The sequence below is a fragment of the Callorhinchus milii genome, unplaced genomic scaffold (genome assembly GCF_018977255.1).
Source record: "Callorhinchus milii isolate IMCB2004 unplaced genomic scaffold, IMCB_Cmil_1.0 Scaffold9, whole genome shotgun sequence".
Taxonomy (NCBI): domain Eukaryota; kingdom Metazoa; phylum Chordata; class Chondrichthyes; order Chimaeriformes; family Callorhinchidae; genus Callorhinchus; species Callorhinchus milii.
Genome location: NW_024704750.1, coordinates 3,998,571 through 4,011,029, shown reverse-complemented (window position 1 = coordinate 4,011,029; position 12,459 = coordinate 3,998,571). Strand labels below are relative to the sequence as shown.

General features: G+C 40.4%; 2 protein-coding genes across 2 annotated transcripts; both read left to right on the top strand.

The window, feature by feature from the left end:
• The first annotated feature begins 1,737 nt into the window (after nucleotides 1-1,737).
• Nucleotides 1,738-9,203, top strand: LOC103185366 (spermatogenesis-associated protein 7 homolog). Its single transcript, XM_007903817.2, has 8 exons — nucleotides 1,738-1,840; nucleotides 2,804-2,896; nucleotides 3,509-3,556; nucleotides 4,251-4,378; nucleotides 6,519-6,991; nucleotides 7,742-7,799; nucleotides 8,191-8,318; nucleotides 8,977-9,203. The coding sequence occupies exons 1-8, from the start codon at nucleotides 1,804-1,806 to the stop codon at nucleotides 9,032-9,034; spliced, it is 1,023 nt and encodes a 340-aa protein (XP_007902008.1). The 5' UTR covers nucleotides 1,738-1,803; the 3' UTR covers nucleotides 9,035-9,203.
• On the top strand, nucleotides 9,042-12,459 carry LOC103185412. Its single transcript, XM_007903881.1, has 4 exons — nucleotides 9,042-9,094; nucleotides 9,889-9,966; nucleotides 10,466-10,523; nucleotides 11,381-12,459. Exons 1-4 carry the CDS (start codon nucleotides 9,042-9,044, stop codon nucleotides 12,128-12,130), a joined length of 939 nt encoding a protein of 312 aa, XP_007902072.1. The 3' UTR covers nucleotides 12,131-12,459.

The following is a 12,459-nucleotide window of genomic DNA, read 5'->3' as shown; positions in this document are numbered from 1 at the left end:
ATGGAAACTTGTTTTATGGAGTTTACTGCTGTACAATTTTGGTGCTGTCTATACTCAATGCTGTTCATTGTTCCAAAGTTTATCTCCTGGAGTTTAGATCCACTATGATTTACACTATCTCAAAATATTCCAGTGTTGTAAGTAGTTTAATTGCCACAGCACATTAATGAAGCAAATCACCCGTGGGACTTGGGTTTGCATCTGTGATTCTCCAAATTGTATATTCTGGGATTTATCAGGAGAGATAGCAACCTAATGCTTTCTCACAGGGAGGGAGAAAAAATTGGAAAGTATGTCAGCTTTAGTTATCCTTGCACATATTCTACATTCAAATGCAGAATATCATTTGCAGGGACTTGAGAGTCTGTGTTTTTATCTTTGCTAGGCAATAATGTGTGGCATGTAGGAAAAACAAGGATAAAATAAACAGAAGAAACATAGAACAGCATTGTTATCCAACAATGTGTGAAAGGGCTTAGCTATGCAAAATAGGCTGAGTAAATTTGGGTTATATTTTCCGTATCTGAGTAAAGTATTAAAATAATGAAGGAAATTGACAATCTAGACAGGGGATGACTTTTCCCTCTGGTGAAGAGATCCAAAACAAGGGCATAGGGGGCAGAGGGCACTCTAGCTGTAAGCAAACTAGGCATCTGCCTAGGGTGGGAGATTTCTGAGAGAAGCAATGGGGAGTAAATTAATGAGCCAAGCTGATGTAAGAACCCCCATGGGCTTATCAAGAGATCCATGAATGTCTTTAATAATAATAATAATCTCTGCATTTGTTATAGCGCTTTTCACGTCATCCAGACGTCTTAAAGCGCTTCACAGAATCTACTGCAAAGTGAATCGATTGGATATTTACGAGCGAAACGCGGCAGCCAATTGCGCACAGCAGCGTCCCACAAACAGGCGTGGATTAGAGTGATCAAATTATTATTAATTGATTCATTTATTTATTCTTGCGGGATTATTATTAAGGTGTGGACGCAGATAGAGAGAAGGAAATACGCGGAACAGTCACTGGATACGCACAATGCCGAGATCTCCACACGCCTGGTAAGCGCTGGAAGTTATTGATAGAGTGTGGTTGAAGCACACGACAGACAATCCAGTGAAGCGCTTCGAGACGTCTCAAAGACCCAATAAGGCGCTGTATCAAATGCAAGTATTATTATTAAGAGAGACCAGAGTTCAATCCCCGGCAGGTCAGGGCGAAACCTCGGGCAAGTTTCCTTACTCCACACAGAGCCTAATAATAATCCCTCCAAAACCAACAACAATAACAAATTGGTCATTTTCAATCTACGACGCTTTGTGGGACATTGCTGTGCGCAATTGGCTGCCGCGTTCGCCCACAAATATACAGTCAATTCACTTGACCGGTGTGATCTGTGAAGCGCTTTGGGACGTCCTCCCGACGTGAAAAGCGCTATATCAAATGCAAGGATTATTATTATTATTATTATATTATTATTGCACATCAGTAACAAGGTCCAGACACTTGTCATCCACTGGTCCCCAGATGATTGACGGCCCCGTCACCATGGTGACCGTGATGCCACAAGTACGTAAGGATTCCCCCCCGCCTCCCCGCTTGTGATTGGCTGCCGGCGCCCTCGGGCCCGCCCCCCCCCCACCCACCCCGCCCACCTACGCGCAGGAGGACGCAGCGCAGCCCCCCGGAGCCGGCAATGGCGGCCGCGCCTCTCTCTCTCTCTCTCCCTCCCTCCGCCCAGACGATGACGGCGTTTCGCGCCTCCAGACGAAAATAAACCCGACTTTGTCGTCCCTTCCGAGAGTATGGGAAAAATCAGCCTCGGCATGGGCAGCAAGAAAGGTGTGTGTGGGGCGCGCGCGCGCTCGCGGCAGACAGACAGACTGCAGACAGAGTCCTGTCCTCTGAGGGGCTTTAAGGCTGAAGAGGTCGGTGCCGAGTCGGGTTCAACGGCCGTAGTATCGGCGTGCGCATGCGCATCAATAGCCCCCCCCCCATCTCCCGGGTGGGCCGCAAGGAGGGCGGGTAGGGGGCGGGGCCTGGAGCCAGCGGTAGGGGGAGGGGCCTGGAGCTACCGGTAGGGGGCGGGGCCTGGAGCCAGCAGTAGGGGGAGGGGCCTGGAGCTACCGGTAGGGGCCGTGGCCTGGAGCTACCGGTAGGGGCCGTGGCCTGGAGCTACCAGTAGGGGGGGGCCTGGAGCCAGCAGTAGGGGGAGGGGCCTGGAGCTACCGGTAGGGGGAGGGGCCTGGAGCTACCGGTAGGGGGAGGGGCCTGGAGTTACCGGTAGGGGCCGTGGCCTGGAGCTACCGGTAGGGGGCGGGGCCTGGAGCTACCGGTAGGGGCCGTGGCCTGGAGCCACCGGTAGGGGGCGGGGCTGGAGCTACCGGTAGGGGGCGTGGCCTGGAGCCACCGGTAGGGGCGGGGCCTGGAGCTACTGGTAGGGGCGGGGCCTGGAGCTACCTGTAGGGGGCGGGGCCTGGAGCTACCGGTAGGGGCGGGGCCTGGAGCTACCTGTAGGGGGCGGGGCCTGGAGCTACCGGTAGGGGGAGGGGCCTGGTACTACCGGTAGGGGGAGGGGCCTGGTGCTACCGGTAGGGGGAGGGGCCTGGAGCTACCGGTGGGGGGAGGGGCCTGGAGCTACCGGTAGGGAGCGGGGTTTGGAGGTCCTGGAAGCCTCCTGTGGGAAGTGGAGGTTGTTGCTGTTGCAGAGACTGCAGTGTTGTTGAGGTGTCTCAAAGCCCTTCACAGGTAAAGTGTAGTGACTGTGTATTTTGTAGGGGTAACACGTTTTGTTTTCCTACTTAGTTCACAGTGCGAGCTGTTCCAGGCATCTGACTGATGAGCAACATATCCGGGAGCACATGGCAACTCACTACAACAGAATCCTCTGTGCTAAAGGTAGTAACCTGTGAGGTCTCCAGAATGAGAACAAGTCAATCTAATTGTGTGGCATTAATACTTCACTGTATGTCTCTGTGCACCCGAAGCCTTCAGTCGTTAAAAAAAAGTGGGTTGATCTTTTCAGCAAAATTAATTATAAGAAAGTATCTTGGAACTCGAGTATTGTAATTTTCTTTTACAGACCAGTGTCCCATATGAGGGCTGGAGAGCCACCTAGTGCTGGGGAAATGATGCTGAATGAACTGTCACTTGTTCTGTTTTTTTGTGTGCTTTATACAATGGGTCTACATGAGAATGCATGATCTTGTCGCCATGTCAATTTTGCTATGTAATACAAAATCAATAATTTTATTATAAAAAGCCATTTGGTATTGTGTGATTTGTTTTATACTACTCCGCAAAGCTTCTGATATTATAAAACGTGCAGTATACTCATCGCTGGCACTTATTTAGAGATTGGAATTTTAACTTGGAAATCAGTTTCAGATTGCAAACAAGGAATGATTGCATTTTGTCCACAGTGTTTGGTAACTACTGTGAGAAGGTTTTGCTTCAAAGATCTTATCTCGATCTTTTAAAAAAGGATGATTTGTGTGTTTTGTTTTACAGCTTCAGTGGATTGTTCTGTACCAAAAAGCATGCTGTCTTGTGTTAAGTGTAAGTAGTTAGTTGATTGTGAAGAAGAATTTTGTTGAAACAAAAATATATAGAATATATACTGTGGTTCATTCTAACACTGAATATTATAAGACATCCCAGACACTTCTTACATATTTACTTGCTTCTCCCAAGTTCCAAATTTGCCAGCGTATAAAGTCTTGCAACTCATTCCTGCATTTTCCCTGTGTTGCAAAAAAGCTAAAAGCTCATCACACAAAATCCTATAAACCTCGGGACACTCAGTCGGGTAGAATTGTTCACTTCTGTGTTTTCCCTTCCTCTTACAATCATAATAGTCTTTAGATGTCTCAGTATTGTACTTCATGAATGTTTTAGCATTGTAAAAGATAACTAATGTAGGTATGGTAATCAGTTTGGCACAATAGCTGCCAAACTGCAATCAATAGAAATTGAATTTGAATACTATTATTGTCCAAAGCATCATTAATACACCTAATAAATTAACCAGAATCTTTGGAAATTACTTCGAGATAATTCAACGGTCTAATGGGTGAAGACACTTGCAAAGGTGGCAAAAAGCCACACAGACCAGATTTCTAGATTTAATTAGCTTTAGAAATCTCTGGCTGGTGGATATGTGCAAGATTTGACTGAAAGAGGAAATATAATTAAAAGTCCTCGTACAACAATCGTACTGGACTGATGCATTTATTCCATTTTTGTTCTTAAGACCGTGATCAGTTGCGAAGGAATAAACCACAACCTGAGGTTGCAAGGTATGAAAAGGGGTACAATTCCTCAAGGTCAGACTCTCAGTCAAGCTGTGGGTACGATGAAGGGCCAACAGAGATTTCCCAGGTACGTTTGCTCATTGAGCTGGTTGACTAGTTGGGCAGAATGGCCAGTTTCCATGCATCGTAAAATATCTGCTGGTTCATAATTTTCAGCTGCAGAATAGAACCAAACTGTTAGTCTTACACAGAAAATTGATCAGCTGTGTCAAGTATTCTGGCTGTGTTGCCTGCCTGGATATCCAAATACTGCATCACAGTTTCATAGTGGATATAATGCATAATTATTCAAGTCAGTAATTTTATACGTGATGCATCATGTTCACAGAAAAGAATTAATGGTTGTTACATCATTATAGCAAGATTATTGAAATAATCCTTTTCATTTAGTATTATATCGCAATATAACTACCACTGGATCTTATCTTTCTACATGGGGCATAGCACAGGCATTTTAAATGGTTAGTTGCTTTGCGTACTGAAATTCATCCCTTGAGGCAAATTTATTAACTCACAGTATTTTGGGCTCTATGACATATCATTGCAATAAGACAGTGAGTCAGAGATTGTTTTCCTGGAGCTGAGAAAATAAATTGCTGCCTCTGAGAACAGGAGAGAATAGCAATCCAGATATCTCCGTATTTTTGATGTTGGAGCATTAATAATTGTAATGTTACTATTTTGAATCATAGAAAGACAGCAAACAAAATGGGCACATCCAGAATACCAGTATTTCGTCCTTATAAAAACAATGGTCTGTCCTAATACTTCGTGTATTCATGTAAAATTCTAAACTGTTTGGTAATATTAGAGAAAGATAAAAAGAGCAGGGAATGGTATTAGAGTTGTTGGCTTCAGTGCAGAATAAATATTTTATGATTCTATAACTTGGTAGCCAGAATTACAACCAACTTTATCTGTTTTTTTTATTCATTTAAACTTGTGAATATAACTAGCCTCTACTGTATTTGAAATGTTCAATGAATTTGAGTCACTTAAACAACACAGGAAGTTTTTTTTTAACTGAATTAATAAGCAAGTTAAAATCATGTAGATATTTAAAACTCCAGATTCAATTTGTGAAGTATTTATAGTCACAGCATAACCTTTAAACAGATGGAATTCTACAGATTGATTACTTATGATTCAGAATTTGAAAGATGTTATATAAATCATATGTAACGTAAATGTAATAAAGTCCGTAAGATCCTCGTATACATTATGCGAGAAACTTGTATTGAATTGTATCACATATATGTAATATCAATTATATTACCCCTCATCTTAAGCAAACGTGGAATCTTGTACAAGTCGTGTTTAAAGAAAAGTTTAAAAAGCCTTCTATAAGGGGCACTCCCTTTTTCAAGTGCCGCTTGAAAACTTTCCACTTCAACAGTGCTTATGGCCATCCCACCCCCCCACCCCCCACCAGCCCCCACCCCCCGGCTCGGAGTCAGACTCCGCCACTCTTAAGTGCTCAGAGATGCTACCCTGCGTGGAGGGTGCTATATAAGTGCAAGTTGTTCACATTGGGAGGACATCTCATAGCATTCCTCACAGCTGCACAATTTACAAATAACCTGAATTCTCTGCTCAATAAACTAGGAACAGTTTTTTTTTAACGAACAGGCATGAAGTAGAAATGACAAGCCACGGTGCAACGTTCTTATGGGGACAATATCTCTCACTAAATTTCCTCCCTCCCAATCCTAATCCTACATGTTGATCAAGGGAACGCTGAGTTGGTGTTTAGTATGTGAGGGCTTAACTTTGCAATGCATGAGGACGACCATAGATAGTCTGAGAACCTTCCTGTTAATTTGTATTAATTTGGTGGTACTTTGCCAATAGGAATTGTGTAACAATTGTGTAACAAGTCATAACTCAACTGAATGTTGTCCATAAATCATGAATTAAATTGCATTTTGACAATTTTTTTGCCCTATAGGGCATTTTTTTGCCCTAATGTCATGGGGTGACATTGGAAGATGGTTTCTTCAGATAACGTCCCTGTACTGAAACATTACCTCCTTCTAACCATGCTCATGGGAGCCATATATAAAACATCTGCTAATGAAAACTATGTTTCGGAGGTGTTTGTATTCACAGTTTATGTTTGGGTGGAGAGTCATATATTAAAACCTGCACAAGTATGTCAGTACATTTCAGAGCCTAGTTTCTTTTACAGTTTGTTTCCCTTTTTACAGAATCCTTCCATACTGCTACGCAATGAGCCATCCACAGATTTAGAAAATTATGTGCATTCAGCCCGGTCCTTTGCTTCTTCGAAAGAGAAGTATTCAGTATTGCCCTCCACTTCCAACATTGGTAAAGAAACCATTGAGAAAATCTCCAGTAGGGCCTACTCTGACCTGAATGACGGAATCTCGGCATCCCAACGACAGCGTCATGGCATTTCTTTTGATTCATCATCGACGAATGCCAACAGCCAGCATTGCTACAGACCATTTCAGGATCCCCACCAAAAAACCTACAGCGGTGATGTTTTAGAGAAACATGCTCACCATTTCACAGATGGGCATCAACCGTTTACTCCACGTATTCTGAAAAATGAAGCACAGTCCTTTCTGTCCCAGTACAGGTTTTACACTCCTGTACAGAAGAAACAGAAGTCAAGAAAGATACTGATAGAGCAAGAAACGCAGACTGATTTTGACAGGTACTGTAAAGCCCTGTTAATGAGGACCATTTTCTCCTGATGCTTCCAGCATTGTTACCACACAAAAACTGAAACAACCTTAACCCTGGAATCCAGTCCCACACTTTATTCTTCAGGTGTTTGGTACCTTTTATGCTTTGCGAATTTCAATTACATTGACAGCAACCCTGTGTCAACAAGACAGTTTAAAGGAGGGAAAATACTTTTAATATGAAGAACTCCCCCCCAGGAAGACAACCATTTAAAAAAAAAGTGTTTGAAATACTTTGCTTCCTTAGAGTGAAGAGAGTATCTCCATTTTGTTAGTAAACAGACAGCTTTACGGAGCTGTCTGCTGCGTAAAGACAGGCTTTACCGACCAAAAACATCAGCTTGGATGACAGGTCTAATAGTCTCCAAAAGCAAAATACTGCAGATGCTGGAAATCTGAAACAAAAACAGAAGTCGCTGAGAACATTCAGCAAGTCAGGCAAATTCTATGGAGAGATTCTGACGATAGGTCATCGACCTGAAACATTAACACATCCTCCTCTTTCCGTAGATGCTGTCTGACCTGCTGAGTTTTCCCAGCGACTTCTGTTTTTATGTCTAATAGTATCCTGCTAGCTGCCATCACACTAATTTAAGTTGCGCCTACGCCACTCAGTCACTGCACTTTACAGTGTATCTGTGAAGCATTTTGGGGATATCCTCGTGACCATGTAAGGTACTATATCAAATGTAAGGATTTTATTTATTTATATTTTACAGCTTTCAAGATGTATATTCACAGGAGAAGAGGAATTATTCACAGTTGGCACCACAGCAGGTTAGGCGACAACCAGTCAATTGTGTCGCTGGACAATTTTAAAAGTGTTTTGCTGAAAGATTTAAGTCTTCACATTTCCCAAGTACAACATGATAAGACTGAATGTGTTGAACGTATTGTAGATCAAAAGCATTTGTGGAGCAAGTGATAATATAATTATTTTCTCAAAGTTTGACAAACCATATCAAAGTTGAAACAAATATTCCTGAAATTGAAACTTAAAAATAAATTCAAGTTGCAGACTATATTGTGTTATATTGCAGAATTAATGAGGTGTACTAGCAATTCCTTAGAATGTAAATATCAAGCCTTATGGAGCCTAATGGTAATCATAAATGCTATGTTAATTTCAGTAGAATTGCAAATAAAAATGTGTCCTTTGTCTTGCTAGGATTCTCAAAATGGGCAGATGTGGTCTGCAGAAGAACTGGAGGACAGGAAGGTTTTTGCTCACCATTTGCACAGCAAAAGGCAGAAAGATAGTTTTGAGCACAGTGCAGATAACTACTCTACATCGGTGTACGTATGAAATGTCTTGTTGCAAAAGATCCAACTGAGGAGAAGGAAAAGATATTGTGTCATCCGAACTACAATTGTATTTATGTTCACCATCTCACAGCTCTACAAATGTATTTCAAAAAGTAGTATTTATTAAGCCAATTTCTGTTAAATTCTGTTCAAGCGGTGGATTCAGTTTCAGTCCATCCACCAGTCTCTCAACCCAGATTGATGGAAAGAATATGAAAGCAGCAGAAAGAACACTTTGTCCTTTATGTCTTGTTTGAGCTAAATCTTAAGGTGAATTCCTGCACCAGGTCTTCTCAAAATATACTGAGACCTATTTAATATCCTCTACTAAAGTTGTACACTATTTTTATGGACCTCAACTGCTGTATTATTAATGGGGACAGACTATATAAATAATAATCATTACATTTGGTAAAGCGCCTAATTACACTGGAAGGATGTCTCAAAGCACTTCACAAAATTTTGTGTGAAATATAGTGACTGTATTTATACAGAAACTTACTGTCTTACCGTAAATAGTTCTAGTTACCAGTTTCACTGTAATGTTTCATTGCAAAAAAACAAGGGGTGGAGGTTTCACTTTGGAACCTCATATCGTTAAAAGATGGTAAATAACTTTTTTTCTCTTTCCAAAATGAATTGCCTTCAGGTTATCCTTACCAAAAAGAATGAAGTCACCAATTATGAGAAAGATTCGAGCAGAGTAAGTGGGGTATGATCTTAGAATTTGTTGTAAAGTTAATCTTGTTCTCCAGAAAACCCAAAAGGTAGTAGATAATGTTAGTGGGAAATCTGGAGCATTTATAAATAGCCAAAAGGGGAATTAGTGGCTGATGTGTATTGTATGAGTTTTTTTAATAAAATGTTTGAATTAAACTGTGGTTAGTATTTAATTGTCCCATTAACAATAGCAAATACAATTTAGAAAGCCATAAGAAGTTTTCTTTTAAATTGGACTGGTATTAGTTGTAATTGAAGAGAATTCAGGCACTCGTATTATATAATAAACCTACATAAAGCATTTAATAACAATAATAATCCTTGCATTTGATATAGCGCTTTTCACGTCTTCTAGACGTCTCAAAGCACTTCATAGAATAGACTGTAAAGTGAGTGATGTATATTTGTGGACAAAATGCGACAGCCAATTGAGCACAGCAGTGCCCCACAAACAGTCGTGGTTTGAAATCACCAATTTTTTTTTGAGGGCCTATTATCAGGCGTGATTCAAACCCAGGTTTCTCACTAGCAAAGCGAGTGCTCTAATCAATTTGCTTTTCCAACACAGCTTTCCACGTAATTACTTTTCTTCTCACGAATAATGGTACTATTTACACAAATCATATTGGTGTCATCCAATCAACAAATGTTGGACGTTCCATGGCTGGAATTAAAAAGCCTTAAAAAACCTACTGAATTTACCGCTTTGTTCTATCCAGTATGTGTATTGCAATGGATTTGAGTTAGAGAATGGAAATACGTACGCTGTATTGATTTGTTTAAATATAAAAAATAAGAAGTGTCCTTGAAATTGCCTTATTGTACATATATTCCCAAACAGAGAGGAAGAACTAAAGTATCTTGAAGTCATCTCTGACGTTACCAAGGAAATATTGACTCTAGGATTATTTTCAAACAGGTAAACAATTTGCTTCCTGAACTACATCTTTAATTGTGCTTCTGAATAAAATTGTGCCAAGAGATTTGGTGATTACAATTTCACATAATTTGAGATATAACAGGTTTCTAATGGGAGATGGAGGTGGGGTGGGGATGGAGATGGGGTGGGGAGAAGGTAAGGAGGTAAGCGGGGGTCTCCTTGGAGGTGATGTGCTTGGCAATGGATAGTCAGAATCATTTTAACCCTCTGAGCCGGTCTCGGTTGCCGGTTGCTGCACCAGACGCAGTACTTTTGTCAACACAACCCGGGCGGCTCATTAGAAGAACTTGGAAGGGTAGATTCATTGAAAGCATTATTAATAATAATAATAATATTCTTTCTACTTGGATCCTGTTTACCCTGCAAACCAAAGCCCTATTAAGTAAGATGGCCCGAGCTCGAAAAGTGGTGGTCCTGGTGATGATATGGAGATATGTGCATTAATAATATAACCTCTTTATTTTGATCTTTTATTCAGGGTTTTAATAAGAATATGTGAACGTTATATAGAACAAAACAAGCATCGTCTAGATGAAGTAAGTATTACTTCTTGGGTTCAGTACTTTCAAAATATCCGCACACTTTACATGGGTAAAAGTATTAATGTTTATTGGTAGATTTTAAACTTGAACTAAAAAAGATTGGTAACATAATGTTATGTGAAATTTATAATTAATGCAAATACATTCTAATATTCTTGACCGTAAGACAGAAATGTAACTTTTAAAGTTACATTCTAAATGTTAAAATAGGTACCTGTTAGAAACTTAGTTTTACCAACTGCATAAATTTACTTTTGGTACTTGGATACTAACGGCTGCCCCAATGGCTCAGTTAGTAAAGCTTAGAGTGAAATAGCTGATACAGCCAGATTATAGGTTTGGAAGTTTTAGTTAATGCACCACAAAACACTTCAATTTATTTTCTCTGTACAAAGGAAACATTTGGCATGAGCTGCTGTATGGGAACAGTGAGTTTCATAATCCATACATTGGCCCATATAAGTAGTTCCCCTGTTATAGAAATATGACAGTAGTCAAAGAGAAAAAAGCAATTATCTTTGACTTTGTGCTTCTTTCACTTTAGCAGTTGTTATGCATTTGCAAGATGTGGTGCCTTTAATAATAATAACTTTTACATTTGCATTTAACTTTAGCAAGTTAGAGATACTGCTTTCACAATCCTGGAAGAGGGATGCCATATTAAAAGTAACAAAACAGCACTTGCATGATTGTTCCCTTTCATACCCATTTTTTTTATATACACTGAAACTGTTTTGCCCACAGAAATCCACTTTACAGCGCTTTGACACGTCTTGACGACATGATAAGGCGCTCTAGAAATGCAAGGATTATTCTTATACTTATTTGTTCAATTTGTGTTGATCATGCAGAGTAAATTACGCCATCTCCTGGATGTGTTAAAAGAAGATTTGGGTTGTAAACCGGAGTTGAAAACCTGGAGAACCACTGGTAATGAAACTGTGGAAAAATACCAGAGAATGGAATTTAATTGTTGTGCTAGTAAAACTGCTGATATTTCAACAGACTGTAGAAGCAACTATTCATGGAATCATGTATTTCATGGCGAATGTGGAATCCATGCTCATTACCCCCAGAACGTTACAGGAAACCATCATTCTCACGTTAGTAGGGAACAAAACCATGAATTTCATGACATTGAAGGAAAGTATTCTCTGGCTATAAACAATGAGGAAAACCTTTGTAGATTACATAAGGAACACTTAAGCCATTGCTTGACTGTAAGTGATGAGGAAACCACTTGCAGATTACATAAAGAACATGCAGACCATTCCCTGATTGTAAGCAATGAGGTTGAGGAAAACATTTGCAGATTGCATAAGGCACATGTCGATCATTCCCTGGCTACGAAGAATGAGGATGAAGAAGATGTCTGCAGATTGCAAACGAAACAGGCAGACCATTCCCTGTCTGAAAACCATGAAGAAAACCTATGCAAATTACATGAAGAACATGCGGTCCATTCCATCGACTATGGGAGTGTTTGTGATCACACATCAGAGATTCGCGATCTTGGGAAATCTTTTGCAGAATGTCTTCATACTGCTGAAGTGAAAGAGCACGACGAGGAGACCGAGAATGCGGAGATTGTATCTGAATGAAGTTAAGATTCAGAAATAGATTGTGATCAATGTTTACTGTTTGAAGTTCATTGCAGTTACACTTCTGAAAGTTACTCATCTCAACAGAATTTTACATTTTAGTGATGTACTGTCATCTAACTGGTTATTGACACTTGTCAGGTTTGTAGCAATAACTGATTTATAGTTATAACCTGCACTGTGCAATACTTAGTGCAATATTTCTAATTCCAGTGCATGTTTTACTACAGATATAGTGTTACAGAAGGTTACCTAACCTTGTGCTTATGAAAAGTTACCAAGCAATACTTTTATAATAATAATAATCCTTGCATTTGATATAGTGCTTT

Coding starts and splice junctions, on each gene's coding strand:
- LOC103185366 (XM_007903817.2), top strand. CDS start 1,804: ATGGGAAAAATCAGCCTCGGCATGGGCAGCAAGAAAG. Junction 4,379..6,518: donor GGCCAACAGAGATTTCCCAG/GTACGTTTGCTC, acceptor CCCTTTTTACAG/AATCCTTCCATACTGCTACG. Junction 8,319..8,976: donor GATAACTACTCTACATCGGT/GTACGTATGAAA, acceptor AATTGCCTTCAG/GTTATCCTTACCAAAAAGAA.
- LOC103185412 (XM_007903881.1), top strand. CDS start 9,042: ATGATCTTAGAATTTGTTGTAAAGTTAATCTTGTTCTCCAGAAAACCC. Junction 9,095..9,888: donor TTCTCCAGAAAACCCAAAAG/GTAGTAGATAAT, acceptor ATTCCCAAACAG/AGAGGAAGAACTAAAGTATC. Junction 10,524..11,380: donor ACAAGCATCGTCTAGATGAA/GTAAGTATTACT, acceptor TTGATCATGCAG/AGTAAATTACGCCATCTCCT.